This window comes from Ammospiza caudacuta, chromosome 4 (assembly GCF_027887145.1).
Source record: "Ammospiza caudacuta isolate bAmmCau1 chromosome 4, bAmmCau1.pri, whole genome shotgun sequence".
Lineage (NCBI taxonomy): Eukaryota > Metazoa > Chordata > Aves > Passeriformes > Passerellidae > Ammospiza > Ammospiza caudacuta.
The window spans coordinates 42,665,439-42,681,344 of NC_080596.1; the positions used below are offsets into that span (position 1 = coordinate 42,665,439).

A 15,906-nucleotide genomic window follows, 5' to 3' on the forward strand; every position below is an offset into this window, starting at 1 on the left:
CACCACAAGCTATTTCTAACACAGCTCTAGTGCCCAATTGGAAAGCACTTGGCTCCAAACAACTAATCAGTCCCTTTCAAGTCAATGGAGCAAGTGTATATGAGTAAGTGTTTACAAAATTAGTGCCAGAGTTAAAAATAACTCAGCAAATGGCACCTTTATAATAGAATGTATCCCTTTTTCATTTAATTTTTATGGTACCAATAACACTGACTTCACTGAAAAAAAAAATTCAACTCTAATAGCTTATTAGGACCCAGGTCTTCAATTCACTTAAAGCAAATGTAAAAAAGACTGCAAAGTTCTGTCCTGCATTTGGTGCTATTCAGGCTTTTAATATTGTGAATGATAGAATAATGTATTTATTTTTATGCAGGCACTAGATGACACTAAACTGTAGATGCTACAACTGCTCAGAGAGAAGCAATTCAAAACAGAAAAGTAAAACAGAGAAATTGTCTGATACCAAGACAGCATGAAATTAGCTGAAGGCCAGTACAAAGTACTGTACATAGAGAGGAAAAAGCAAATGCACAACACAGTGACTTTGTTTTAACATGTGGCTTACAGGCTACAGCCTCTATCCATAATACTTTACTGCTGAGGGGGCAGCACCATTCCAGGAGGTATTACACAGGGTGCCATATACATGGCACATGACATAAGTGTTCCACTTGTATACAACTAATAGTTCCCTGGTTACACTCATAAAGTCTCAGCTGGAGCACTCTGTTTAACATGGGAAATTATACATCAGTAAAGATGTCTGTAAACTATATATGAACTGGCACAAGTCCAAGGGAGAGCAACTGCAGTAACTCCAGGTGCTAGAAAATAAGACTTAGGAGGACAGACTAAATTAAATGCTTTTTACTTTATTCTAGAAAAGAAAAAAAAACCAGCAAAAGTAAGAAAATGCATGATAATAGTCATTAAATTGATTACTTCTCATACACAGAGAGAAACAATCATATTTAATGAATTTAGTTAGCAGAGACACAGATTTAGGTCACCCTTGGAGGAAGTGGGAAGCAGTTTAGTGATGAGAACAGAAAACCTGATATTGGTTGCATAAGGATGCTGCAGAAATCTCTATTACTAAGCATTTTAAAAACAGATTAGCCCAGCATTCACCAGATAACTCATGTATATTTGATCCTAGAGCATTCAATTTACCTCTGAAGGTACCTTTGAGCTATACACAGGAAATGTTTTACTCAGACATCATTTCCATAAACAAATGAAAGTGCCCTATAATTAGCAGAGCCTTTACATACACTTTTTTGTTCTTAGCTGATGCTGAACACTGATCTAGTTCCTTTATTTCCATGTCACATAAACAGTATAATAATTTCTAATTAATGACTGTGACATTATCCAGCCATTCATGTACACTTGAGATCCAAAGGATAAATGGAGTGTAAATTGCTGACTACTGAAACTGAAAATATTCCTGAAATATTAAGGAACAAAGTACGACCCATTTAGCAACAAGACCACACAAAGCAGATGACACAGGCAAAGCTGTCTCTTTATATTTAATAAAGAAAAAGTGACAAAATAAAGCAAGTCAGCCTTGAAATGCATGATCCCTGGGCCTCAGTTCCTGAACTGACCTCTATACCTTCAGTTTGACAAAAGGGGTTCCACCAAAAACTACCTGTCTGTACCTGCAACACCCTCAATTACACAGACTTCATAAAAGAAAGACTTATTTTAACTCAAGGGGTCAATTTAGAAAATATGAAATAATGCCTGTGCCTAGTAGCACATTTACAAAGGTTCTTTTTTCTTCAAAATTATAGCACTCTATCCTAGACAAGCCATTATAACAGCAATAAGTAATCTTTTGTTATTAACAGCAAACCTAAAATACTATTCCTAACAGAATTTTGAGAGGATGTAATCAGGTTAAAACTAGAAAATAAAAAGAAACATTTCCTCTAATTTGAATTACTTATTGAAACACTATAAACTTCAATTAGCTAATGACAGATGCTAGGCTAATTATCTGTCTTGGTGGTTCTTTGTGCTGTGTTTTTTCTGCCAAGGTTTCTCTGCTACTTGAGAAAAAACACAGAATGGATCATTAATTAGGAGGATACTCAGTATTTAATTTTACAATGTAATGTTTAAAGCAGTTTCATGCTCAATGTTACCTGTTGTGCATCTTTTAGATACCACTTTTAACGGGATATTTTGTTACATGTATTACATGAAGTCTACTGAGGCATCCCTCTGTTTCACCAACACCAAAAAATCAAATCCCACAACACATTGTGACTTCAGACATTAGCATGCCTCTTTCCACAGATATAGAAATAAATACAGAAAAGATAAAATATCGATTCTTAGGAGAATTATTTGCATCCCAATGAGCAAGGATTGCTGCTGTTAGTCCCAACTAATGGATGAATAGCAGATTCTGTAACACTAGCTGGACATGTGCTTACAACTGTTACAAATCCAGAACCAACCACTGCAAGCTGGACAGTGGCACACTGATGTTGAACTGTAAAAAGTCCAACTTAAGCACAAAATAGTTGCATTAACTATTTTCTTTTAATAAAACAAGCAGAAAACTAGAAAACCTACCATATGTTTGACCCTAAAATCAATAAAAACCTCTGCTACATGACCAAAACAGTAACCTGCAAAAGTGATAGATTTTCACCTTTTGCATTGGCCAGCTACTATAATGCTTAGTAATACTTAATGCTTAAAATTTCTTTAGGTATGAGACTTTTGAAAAATGCCTGAATTACAGATTCCTGAGTTCAGCAACAGGTAACACCATAAACACTATTTTACTCTCCAGACTGATGCATGTTATTCCTTTCACTCCAGTTCCTCCCAAGTCTCTTTCCTTCTGTGCCCAGCTCGTGTGTTGGTCTCCCTATAAAGAGCTGCCTTAGAGCTAGCGAGCAGCGTCTGGCAAAAAATTCTTGACTTCAAGTAAGGCCTTTCCCATTCTCTGCAAGTATTCCTGCCTGTGCCCTTCCTACCCTACTGTAGTGAACATATACATACACACCCACACCCTCCCACACCTGTATCTGCACATACACTCACACACATGCACAGTAGTTCAAGTGGTGCCATTAACAGGCTCAGATGTAAAAACCCTGGGTTTCAGAGCTTGTGCAGAAAACACATGATGAAATCCATCTCAAGTAAATCTTCTGCAAAGTAAGCTAATTCCTGCTTTAGGATTTAAGCCTTTCTTTCTGGATTGCAAATTTTAACACCCCTACACAAAATGTCTAGCTTTAGTCCCAACATTGAAGATTGAAAAAATCTTTTGAGTTTGAAACTGTTCTGGCTCATTTCATTTCTGGCTCATAGTTTCTCCCTCATGTTTAACTTGGGCTTTGTCTTCACATTTGTGGTACCTAGGGATGAGTGATACAGGCAGCAAGAGGAAAGACAAGTCTTTCTGTTCCATTGCCTAACTCAGCTTGATGCCATCCCAGAATATAAGGAAAAATAATGAAGACAAATGAGGTAGCAGGGATCCCAAGCTGAGCAAAATCAGGGCTCAGTCATGTGCCAGCATGCCACAATTTAGAAGAAAGAGTGCTCTGTAATGCAGAAGAACTGAATGAAAAAATGGTACCTCACTACTGATGAACTTGGGGCAACAGTTCTGCCAAAGTTCTGCTAGTGGGAACAGAAAAAGAAATTTTCACAAGAGCTTTACGATCCAGTAAAATCTGAAGGATTTCCACATACATGCCCAAAAGTTGGCCCTGATAAACTGTTATTAAGGTTCCTGCTTTGTGCCAAGAGTCAACTTATTCAAGGTATATGAGGACTATATCTCTCAAAAAATTACTATATGAAAATTTTACCCTAATCAAGACATAACTTTCAGAAATATTTTGACTAGTTTCACTAGAGCATTGCAAAATAATCATATGCCAAACTTGGAAAATTTCAACTATGCGTGGTAATCTGGGGGACATTAGGAGCAACTGGGAAAATAGTCCCAGATTGGGAAGTATTTGGCAACCTTATTTATACACAGGCATCTTAAATCTAGGCCTCTCTCCAAATAGAAAACTGGCTGTGGTATTTGAATTTTATTCTCAACTTAATTAAAACAAACAAACAAACAAACAAACAAAAAAAACAAAAAAAAAAGCTCACATAATCTAACAACCCTCCTACAGATAATTTTGTTTATAAAAAACACAGCAACAAGTACAGAACAAAAACCTCACTCACACATATCACTTGAAAAACTGAATGCAAATGAGGCTACCAGATAAGTAATTACCTGAAAAACAAAATCCCCAAACAGTAGAGATAACAGAGTATATACAAATATACCTTGTCCTTGAGGAACTCCATAAAATTCAGCAGCTATCCTTGCTGCTTCCTTACGGTTTCCTTTCACAATGTAGAAATGACTAAGTATAGCAAGGCTGATCTTCACAAAAAGTTTAAAACAAAAAAGTGAAAGTATAGTAAAGTAGACATTGGATAACTGTTGTGCAAAAGGGCGACTTTCTTCTATGACAGTCATTGCTGCAGCAAAACCTCTGTCAGTGTTTGGGTCGGGCTCTCAAATGTGTTGATAAGATCAGATGGCTCCAGCCATGCACTCTTGGGAACAACTGGTCCCGAGGAAAGAAAATATCAGCTGGTCATGATGCCTGCTGCGCAAAATATGACGATTATTTATACTGTACGTAGTACTGAGTTCACTACCGCTCTTGCTAGCCCGGTGATATTCATGTGGGACAGCAGGTTCCAAGATCCTGGATTGTACTTGTTCCACTTAAAAGGTCTGTTGCATTACAAATTCTGTGTTTCTAATTCATTTATTTACATGTTTAAAATACATCTTCAAAAGTATTATTATAAACTCCTTAAATTTGTGTACTAAACCACATAACTCAGATAACATGTTTTTGCTAAAATATGTTCTCCTGCTGCTTAAGTACAATTGCTCTTTTCTGATATTTCATTTTATGTCAGACTAATATTCTTTCCTTAAAAAACTAGAATCATATAATTGAAGTAAATAATTGAAGTACACATTAATAAATAAACAGAGATTTAATATATATCAGCTTTGACAGTCTCATTATTTTGCTCAGGCTGAATGAAAGTATCTAGACTTTAGCACTATACATAAAACAGTATTCAGAGTAGGTGATACGAGTCAAACATCTAGATATTTTTATCCATAAGACCTGGAGCACCTAAAATTAAATTAATTAAAATGCAATGGTAACATTTCAACATGGAAGATTTCTAATAGTTATGAAATGTATTTCATTGTGCTGCATCATATGACACGACAGGCTTTATCTGTTGGCCAGATTTAGAGAGGGGAATCTAAATTCCTCCAATTTTTTAAGAATTAATTTGCCTTTATACCATAAAGCTATTACTCACAGTCATCAGCAGTCACTCACAAGTTGTTCCATTAGTGTGTGAGTAATTGCTCAGTAAATTGCTGAGTTGCAACATGATACAAACTGAGGAGCTGCATGACAGAACCAGATTTCTAAGTGAACTATAATCCTAAAGGAAAAATTCCTGGCAGCACAAGAAAGGGTCCTACCCTAAACTTTTATACTTCCTTCTAAATTAAAAAAACAGTGACTTGAATTATAACTTAAAATGCTCTAACCAAAGTAATCCTAAACCTTTCTATTCTAACCTGGATTCTCATTTGATGATTAGAAAAAAACAAAGATATTTTAGAATGTTGGCAGCAGTCCATCAGGATAAAAGGGTATGATCCAAATGTCACTGCATCCACAAATCACCCTGACTTCAATGAACAGAATAGCAGATATAAAGCACTATAATACAAAACCATACTTCTGAAGGGAAGTGGAAACAATAAGGCACCTCTTATCATCTGACTCTCAGAGTAATTTATTAGAGTAAGAAGCTATAATGTTTTCTGGAAACTAAATGCAAACAAATCTATACAAATGAAGAAAAGACAATGATAAGTAGAAATGTTCTTAGAAATTATTAAAATTTTTGACAGACAGGAAGTGAATTGTGCTTATCTTGAGAGAAAGAGGCAACAGGTATTTTTCTTTGAAAACATTTAGTCCACTTAAAAGTCAATCATAACTAGAAAAGGAAATTAAAAAGGAGTTTACCTTGTAAACTATATTAGTTAGTAAAAAAAATACCCAAATTTTTACCAAATTTCATTTATAGACATTTTCTCATCCAGCCAGAATAGGAACTGCTTTCCTCATACCATTCTTAGAAGCGGGAATGAGTACTTAAAATGCCAAATGAAAATCCCTTTTTATATTTGGCACATTGTTATCCGACACTGCATTGAGGCGTCATGTTTTCCACAAGTATAAAAGGCATTATGATCTGAGCTACCACTGCCAAGCTCTGTTTCAATCATTAATAGAAATGGTATTTTCCTTAGTAACACACCCAATACTGGAATTTCTTAGTTCTCCCATATTTGTACTAGTATTACTAAGCTTAACTTGATCAGTCCACAGAATTTTCCAGCTACCTTATGGACCTGTTTCACAAATTTACCATGCAGTACAAGGAAAAGTCATAATTGTGTTACAGAAAGCTTTTTCTTCCTTACAGTCTTTTACCTGACCCCTTTTCCCTTTTTTCATGTTATGCCACCTAGTACTTGCTTTCTCATCTGGACTTCTCCCATATTTTGTTAACAAACAAAATAATCTTTCTTTTTAGAGGCAAAACTCCAAATAGCAATTACCATAAATAACAGCAGGAGTTAACAGTGCTCAGAATTCATCTTCACCATACAATACTGTTTCCTGCTTCTTATAACTGCAGTAGATAAATCACAAAATAAATTTCTCAATTGTTAGATTGCTTTTTTCAAGTTATTTTTTTCTGTCGAGGTTCAAGAAAAAGTAAATTTAAAACTACAATAATAAGGCTAACTTGCATTTAGTATTCTGTAAGTAATGTTTCAAACAACCTCACAGATTTGTAAAACCACTTTTAGGAACAAGATGAAAATTGAACAGGAAGGTTATTCCTGTATCAAAACTTGCCTCGTGTCCTTTCAAAAATTTCCCTCATCAGTAATAAACTACATAAGGATGAAAAAATACATGAAATCATGAGTTTTGAGAATTCCAGTTCACACATACTCATCAGAAATTGGCAAAATTAGTCTTATAATATTTCCTCTTTTTTTAGTGCTCTGTAACTCTTATGTGCCATCTTAGCTGGAAACTCTCCCAGCTGCACAGAACCAAGTCTATCCTAATCTAAGCGTTCTAAAGAGCTACAGAAATTACTGTTACAGCTTGCTGGCAAAGCCATGCTATGAGGCACCCAGTCATGAAAACTGAGCAAGTGCTTAGAAGTTAACGCCCACACAGCATTTTGGGAGAACCAACAATGTGAATGCGAGATCTGAACACAGAATAGCTGAGAGGAAGCCCATGCAGACTGGGAAAACCAGAAACAGAAAGCTACAGCTGTTGCAATGGAAATCAGAAAACAGAAACATAGGTAAGTAAATGAAGGATCTGGCAGTCAATGAGATGACATGAAGGACTGTAAAAAAGTGAGATGTAAGTGTTCCACATTTTCTGTTGCATGGCAATATCTTGCAGCACTTCAGAATATTGAGAGGTTCCAAATGGAAATGTACCATATGTAACAAATGTACAACACTATAATGATATCAAAACACTTAAAAAGAGCAGTGGCTTAATCTGGATATTCGCATTTCCCATGTAGTTTTGACTTTTGGGAATGAAACTTCTTGGCCTCATTTCCTCTCTAGTAAAATGTGGAGTGTTCTGAAGATAACTTCATTGCTGTTAAAAAACCACTCAAGTATCCTGGTAAAAAGAATAACTAACTATGTATTTAATAACTTTTATTTTAATACAAAATTCAGATTACAAACCTAAATAAAATGAAATCTTGATGGTTCATTCACTTAATGTCAACAGAAGAGATGGGATGTAAAATTATTTTAGCATTTAGGGTTTTATCATAGCACACAAGAAAATGGCAACAAGGTACATTGCAGATTAACAATATTTGTATTTTTATTTTGTTTAAGAAGATAGTAATACTGTGGCAGATGAGGATACCCTTACCTTGACAAACTAGCACATTTCCAGCAAATAAAACAAGAACAATGTAATGATTCCTCTGATATGCTTCCCCACTTCTGGCAATTAACTATTTTAATTTTAAAACCCCTTAAGAAACTTCAAATGCTGGAATTTATGGTCCTAGAGTTCCCTTTTAATGTAGCTTGGTCAGCTATCATTTCTCAAGAACATAATCTGTAGAATCAAGATAGCAATCCTGCTGTTTATAATGACCATAAAGGGGTTCATTTCAAATGCCAGAGCTCAGACAAAGTACGCTGGCCTTTAAGGCTTTGCTGTGTAGCAGCCAAGTGCAGAAAGAAAGTATCCAGCATTGGCACCTGTTTGTGCTAATTCAAACTGTCCAAAATCTAGTGTACAATTTACCCTCAACCAAACAAAGTAATTTTTAGAAAAACAAACCAAACAAACAAACAAACCAAACAAACAAAAAACCAAAGGGGAAAAAAAAAAACGAAAACCACAAAACCTGTGCTCTATCATCTATGATTAATTGCATAACCACATTCATAAACTATTTTATTCTCACAATTTTTCTTCTATGCTTTAGAAGACTGGTGTGTCTAATTTTCAGTAAGCTGAGATACAAAAGAAAATTAACACAACTGACAGAATATTTAGTCTTTGAAGGCACTTTTTTTAACATCAAAGACTACAAAACCCTTAGAAATATGATTTCTTTGTAGCACATGCTGTGTTGTTACGTTTGGAAAACATACTTCTTTCTATTTATATTTTTTAAAGTAATCTATTTAAACTAAATGATAGAAGATGTAAAAGAGTAATTATATTCACAACACAGATTCCATTACAGTTAGTCTTAACAGTTATCTTCTCCATTTTGGAGATGCATATAAAACCCTGAAAGGGAAAATGTTTATTTTAAAAATGAGATAAAGATGAAATACAATACAAGGAATTATTTCTATGACACTTCACCAGCATGTCTTCCTCCACATATAAGAGACATCTAGATATACACAAGACATCCTGATTCTGACACTTCTGTCCAATTACAGGGATAAGAGAAGATTTTCAGATAAGAGGCAGAGAAACAGGAACTCTTAGGTGCTTATAAGAATTTATTCTTTTATATATTATAGGCAGCCAACCAGGAGAAATTTTTAAAGTAATACCCTTGAAACAAAGAGTTTAAAATAAAATATGAGTAAGAAATCAAATTTTAGTACTGAATTTCTGATATAAGCATAAAATGCTTCATGAAGGGCTCAAAAAAAGAGAAGCATGAGCTACTGAAAAGGAAATGTCTAACTCAGCATCAACAATTATCTGCTTAGTGACCAGCTGACTTGTATTTTAATGAGTGTATGATATGCTAATCTTCAATATTTTACCTACTTATCTAAAGCTACTGAATGTTATATCATTTACTTCTTAATCTATGTTCAGCACTTTTTTCTACCATTTTATATTCAAAGCATTTGAACTGGAGAAATCTAGACTCAAAGGAACTATTTTAAAATTTATTTCCTCACTATTCAAAATGTTACCTTGACATCTTATTGAAGACAATAAAAAGGCATACATACCATAAATCAGTCTTCAAAAAGTCTTAAATGTTCTTTTCATTAATATAATTCGTAAGTTAAGGATATGGTGCATTTATGCTTAGGCACAGAAAATAAACCCAAACAAGTCATATTTACCTGAAGAAATTCAGAAGCTGGAGTGACTGGGAAACATCAAGCAGCTGCTGTGTCCTTTTCTAAACAGGAGCTCAAGCCCATTTATACAACCCAAATACTACTCTTCATAAAATATGAAGGGAAGAGGTGGCTGAAGTACAGACTGTGTGCTACTGCTCTGGGAGAATGAAAAGACAAAATATGAGAGAACACAAACTTTTTCATCCAGAAAAGAGGAAACTTGGTTTAGATCTGAACTGCTTTTTCACTGCACCTCATTGGTATCCTTAAGAATTCTACAAAATTACTTGAGTATCATGACAAAGCCATACTATCAGCACAAAAACCTGAGAGTTGTGTTGCCAATTACAACAGATATAACACTGCAAACCAAAGAAATGAAAGACCCATTTCTCCTATTTACAGATTTCTTCCTGAATGCCATGTCTATCCAGGATCTACACACACCATACAACATGAAGTTACAACTCATAACCAAAGTTAGTTTCATTCCAATTTCTGTAGTTCTCATAATCCCTGCTAATAGCCTGATAACCCAACCAAAGACTTGAACCAAAAGTCTGTTTCAAAATGCAATGCAATGACAACTTTAGTGGCACACCAGGGAAAAATGAGAGTGTCTTAAAACACTTCTCCTCATAGTTGAGCTCTGGCTTTTGACACCCATTCTACTTAACAGTTACTTATTTAGACACCATTTGCCTTCTCTAACAATGAAGCACAACAGTTCCTTTAAAAGAGCTTTAATACACAAAAATTTACAAAGGTTTGTTATGTATATACTTTCTCTTTATATTTTGGTGTAGCACATTATTTCCACAGCTCTTGAACTGCTGTAGAAGTTCAAATTCATCCTTTTGGGAGGTACAGTGGTACTTTTTTGGTCCAGTGTACTAAAATCGTTGGTCTGACACAGTTTAGGCTCTATACAAATCAAGTTATTTGAGTACATTAATGATTTCATTTCTAACATCATAAAAAGACTGTTTATTCTACTAACTCTTAATGAATTAAAAATGGTTTCATTGAGGTGTTTTGCCTTTTCTAGTAGTTGGAAATACTACTCCTATCTTAGAAAATAATTCTAGCCTACAGACTTGTATGTCTGGATTTCCAGAGAATGGGATTACTGGTCAGAGATTAAATATCAATCAGCATCTCTGCACACAGCAGACATTCTCCATATAACATGTATTTAAAAGCATAAAAAGTAACTCAGATACTTAAGTGATCATGAAATTTTAGTCTTCTAACTTTCTCAGTCCTTGAAAAAATAACATAGTACTGTTTAGTTCGTAGCCCTTTGTTATGCACCACTGGACAGCTGCTTCTCATAATGGGGATAGATTCCCCTTCAGCTACAAGTCTGGCATCAGCCAATTGTGCTGTCACATTACCACATGAATGTGCCTGATCTGTTTAACCAGTCCATCTAATCACTGACAGCAAAGTTCTACCCAGAAGGGAAGCAGGTATGACCAACAAGTTTACAAGTAAATTCAATCTGAGTTTTGCTAGAAACGTAGTAAGTTTATTTACAGTATTTGTTGCAGTCCTCTTTGGATACCTAACATAACTCAACTATTAAGAGTATTACAGAACATTCCAAAATAAGTCATGTGTGTACTTAGAGACATTACTAACCCCTGAAACGTGTCAGACAGCAGGCACACGCAGCCTGCTGACAGACAAACTCTAGCAAATCTTGCCCCCCAGAAGTTTAAATTAAAGTTACCTCCTCCAGCTGCCCACTCCATTCCTCAGCTAAAGGTTCCTGCCCCTCTCTCTCCCTTGCTGGAAATCAACAGGAAGGAATGTGTACTGGTACATTCCTCAGTTCAAAATCTGGCAATTTCAACTCTTAATAAATTAAAACCAATCTTGTTGGACTTTACAATGAAAAAACCACTCACACCCACCCTCTACAACCCATTCTGTGACAAGGCAAATGACCCCCTGGAAAAACTCGTAGCAAACTATGAGGGGAGAGTAATGTCAAAATGCACATACGCACTGCCTCTTCTTAAGGATACTTAGGCATAATTTTTGATGGCCTTATGTACTGACACAGGTGTATCAGTGAATCTTGGGAAGAATCTCCTCATTTTGCACCTCTTTCCCTTTGTAGAGTTCCTTTCTCGGGTCCAAGCAATTTCTTTCATTGCAAACCATGTCTACAGAACAGAGATTCCCCCTGCGGCAACTCAACCTCTTAGGATTGTGATACCACAGGAGCTATGCTTTTGGTGTTTCAACTAGATTGACAAACTAACTTTAGTAGGCAGGGCAACCACCTTATTAATCTAAATTCATTAAGTAAACCTGGTATTTTTGTAGTTTTTAATCTTTTCTTCAACTAACAGCAAAAATGTCACCTGTTCTTATTAAATAGATGCCTCTAAATAAAAACAATTCTTAAGCTGTGAATCTTGTGTCATCAATTTGAATTCCTTTCAAAATTGTTAATTTTATTCTTCCTTACAGGCTGTCTGTAAATTTTTCTTTAACCATTTAAATTTTTTCTTCAAAAATATTTTTTGTTTCTCAAAACAGTGAAATAATTTGTTTACTTTTATTCCCCCTTTCTTCAAACTTTGTCAGGTTTTGTTCTTGACTAAGTAAAAGTGGTTAAGTGGTTTAATTTTTCTTCTTTCTCTGTAAAGCGTATTTTGTTGCCTAAGAATGTTGTTAATAAAAGGAAATTACACAGTCAATAGTAGGGATGAGAGTTAAAAGTTTATTCTGCAAGCTTATGTCATTATATGCTGACTTCCATGGCTACTGCTCGTAACAGAAAGGCTTTTTCCATCCACTAAAATTGGTATCAGCTAAATGATATCACCATGACAGAGCCAGTAAAACATCTTTTTCTTCAAGCTGAGGCATGACAAGTCTCTGCTTGATGCCTTTACAAGAGACATAAAAATACCTTGTGATGAAGTCTTGCAAGTGGCTGAGTGAATGAGGTTAAACCCCAGCTGAGGTGGAGCAGTAGCACTCGGGTTTCTAGCCCAGAATGGAAAGCACAATGAAGTCAGAAAGGTTAAGCTAAATTAGTAATGTTTGAATGAATTTACTAACCTGGCTTCATAGGCCATGAAATGGGCAAACCTCACAGGAGCCAAAACTTAACTACGTTAGGCTCCAAAACATATTGACTTTGGAGCCAAGAACATTTGATTCTCTCTGTGATGCAGCTTTTATTTTACCATATATTATGCCACTAAATGAGACAATATTGTAAAATATCAACTTCATTCTGAAATCAGAAATTAAAAATTCCCCGAGATTTTCTTGCTGAAGGATTCACAGTAATACCACAAAGACAAGTGAAAACTTCTTTTTGCTTATCTTCTTATTCTGCATACTGTGTAGATCCAAAGCTTAAAAAATGGAGGTGAGGAGAACATTAGAATCAAATGCAGTCCAAAAAGCCTCTTCTCTTAGTCACAGCCTTTCCACGCCAGCTGTAAAAATGAGCCATCCAGAAGAGGTGTTAACTGAAAGGGGGCTGTTGCAAGAGACAGCTGATCATGACAGCATCACATTTATTTTAATCTTTATCTTCCTACCTACCCAGAGCTGTCTAAGAGGCTGTGTGCTGCTACTGTCTCTTAAAGAATTAACATTTCAACAATTAATAAAGGACAAATACAAGAAACTATTTAGTCATTCATGGTAAAAAGATCAAGACATACATACATGTACCTAGATCAAAAAAAAGGTCCTCATCTATCTAGGTGCCAAAGATGCCACAGGCACCTAAATTTTCAGCTGTAAAATTAGTCAGAAACTTAAGCCCCAAGAAGGCTACAGGTGCTGGGCTGAAGTTAACACCTCCCTTTCACCTGAAATTCACAACATACACCCCAAAGCTTCCATCTATGTGTTCTGTGTTAGAACCAATATGACTTCAGTGGGAAAACAAAGAACTCATAGCAATCTCTGTTGATGGTCAGTGTCAACACTTGCTATTTTGTTTACAGATGATGAAAGGAATTGCTCCGTAACTTGAACATCAGAGTAGAAACATATCAATCAAAGAAAGCAAGCTACTCTCTCTCAAAAGACCACTTATCATCAGCTGCTGACAAGGATCAATCCTGCTGAAGTGCCGGCACTATAAAAAAAGAACATGTTTAATAGATCAAAGAGTGTACAAAAACTCATTTGCAAAGTCAGATAATTTTAGGCTGAGGACTGGAGAAGGATGGCAAATTCTACATTTCAGACCTGCTGCCAATCCTATCTCTGAATTTTTTTCAACGAGTTTGTAATGAAAAGCATGACATTTCTTGAAGTAACAGCCAGCCTGAACACTGACACTGCCTTGTGCTTTGCTGGTCTGGGCTTAAGGATGCTGCTTGGGTGTAATGAATACCATTCCACTGCATCTTGGAAATGGTCTCCCAAAGTTTTCTGCTTCCCCAAGCTCCTTCAAATTTGTTTCCATAATTATAGTATTTGCTCAATTCCCAGTAACATAACTTATTTAGCTGTCATCAACTTTTGATATTAATATTATGTCACCATTCTTCACAAAAGATCATATTTTATACCTTTCAAAGAGCAATCTAGAACTTACGACTAAACAGCTATTGTGAATAATTTTCTCCCACAACTGCCTTATTTCAAGATACTTTCCTATTTTGATTTTGCAACATTTCAGTCATTAAAAAGCTATAGGTTTCTTTATTCTGAAACAGTAATAGATCAGTCCTTGAATAAATTACACCATCTGTCTTCTCCTGTTTACTGTGCTTTTAAGTGATACTTATTTAAGGTTTCTACTAAAATAAATCCAAACCTCCACAAGCAATAGCCATATTTATCCACTGCCTTAAAAACACATTAATTTGGCTAAGCCTTTTGATTTTGATCTTTTGCCGGTACCTAACTACTGCTTTCAAAATTTCACTACTTCATTCCTGTACATTCTGCCAAAGAGCCTATTTTTAATTAAAGAGTTGTTTAGTATGAAAAACTCGAAATAGCAACTACATGAACTAAAAACAAGAACAAAGGTGATTAAGCCTTCTGTTCTTCATAGATATGAGAAAAAACGGCATTCGCTTTTGAACTATCCTTTTGAAAGCAGCAGACATTTTATAACTTATGAAATGAAGCTTACAGTAAAAGCTTCCTTAATGCTTCTAAGTCTTCAACTATTTTGGGGAAAAGTACCCACTTTTCAGTAAAAATAATCCAAGGTTTCAGCAACAACAAGTTCCAGACCATGCACCATGACAATAATTAATATTTTGAATAGCATAAAATAATAACAAGCCAACAAAAATCTTTACACAAGAAACTCTCTGTACTGCTGAAACTCTTATGAAATATCAAAAAGGCCAATAATTAGGAAATGCAATCCAGAAAAGAGCCTACCCTCTTTCGGATTGTGACTGATCTCAATGTGGCAAATGCACAGATAGCGGAACACAGGGCTCCCAAAGGAATGTCTCCATAGGTACCTTCACATCCTGCAGGCCAAACAGACATGTGCTGTAGGTACTCAGTCTGAGGAAACAAAAAGCCTCAGTATGATCTTTTTCCTTTTCTATTTCCTACCTTTTTCTGCAAAGGTTTATTTCCCTGATTCATAGACCTGGCTCTTGGCTACAGGGAGGAAAAGAAACAGCACCATCATTACAGAACATTTTAGAAAGGCCCGGCAGTGCCCACCTTCTTCTCCCTGTCCCTTCAGTCCCCATGAGGCTCCCACCCTGTCAGACTCCTGGCTCGGAGCTCCTGCTCCTACTCCCTGTGTCTGCAGCGCTGCAACCTCAGGGCTGGGAAATCAAACGTAACCGAATCACTGCTGACACCTATTGGCAGCCCCGGAAATCCCGGTTTATCCGTTCTGGTATAGTTAATACACACGAATACGGCGGTTGGGAACACCGAAAAGAAGGGCACCAAAGCATTGAAAAGTTCTCATCCCCCTGGACTCTCACATGGATAACGTTGCAGGTCCGGGAAGCAGGAATGGGCACCAAAGAGGGGCCCCAGGAGGAGTAAGGAATCACCTCACTACACAAACTGATCTTTGCTGGTACCAATTTAAATTGAAACTTCAACCAAATTGGTGGGGTAAGGTGAAAGGCTGCCTCACCCTGCCG

At 36.0% G+C, this 15,906-nt stretch overlaps 1 protein-coding gene across 2 annotated transcripts in view; it reads right to left on the reverse strand.

Moving 5' to 3' along the window:
- Positions 1 to 15,906, reverse strand: part of ASB5 (ankyrin repeat and SOCS box containing 5) — a 40,296-nt gene that overhangs the window by 23,670 nt on the left and 720 nt on the right. The window contains exon 1 of one of the 2 annotated variants that reach the window (XM_058802957.1): positions 4,333 to 4,546. The exons of the other annotated variant lie outside the window; for it this stretch is intronic. Coding sequence (XP_058658940.1) covers positions 4,333 to 4,528 — 196 coding nt within the window. The 5' untranslated portion in view covers positions 4,529 to 4,546. Of the gene's footprint in view, positions 1 to 4,332; positions 4,547 to 15,906 lie in introns of those variants that run through there. 2 annotated transcript variants of the gene reach the window in all.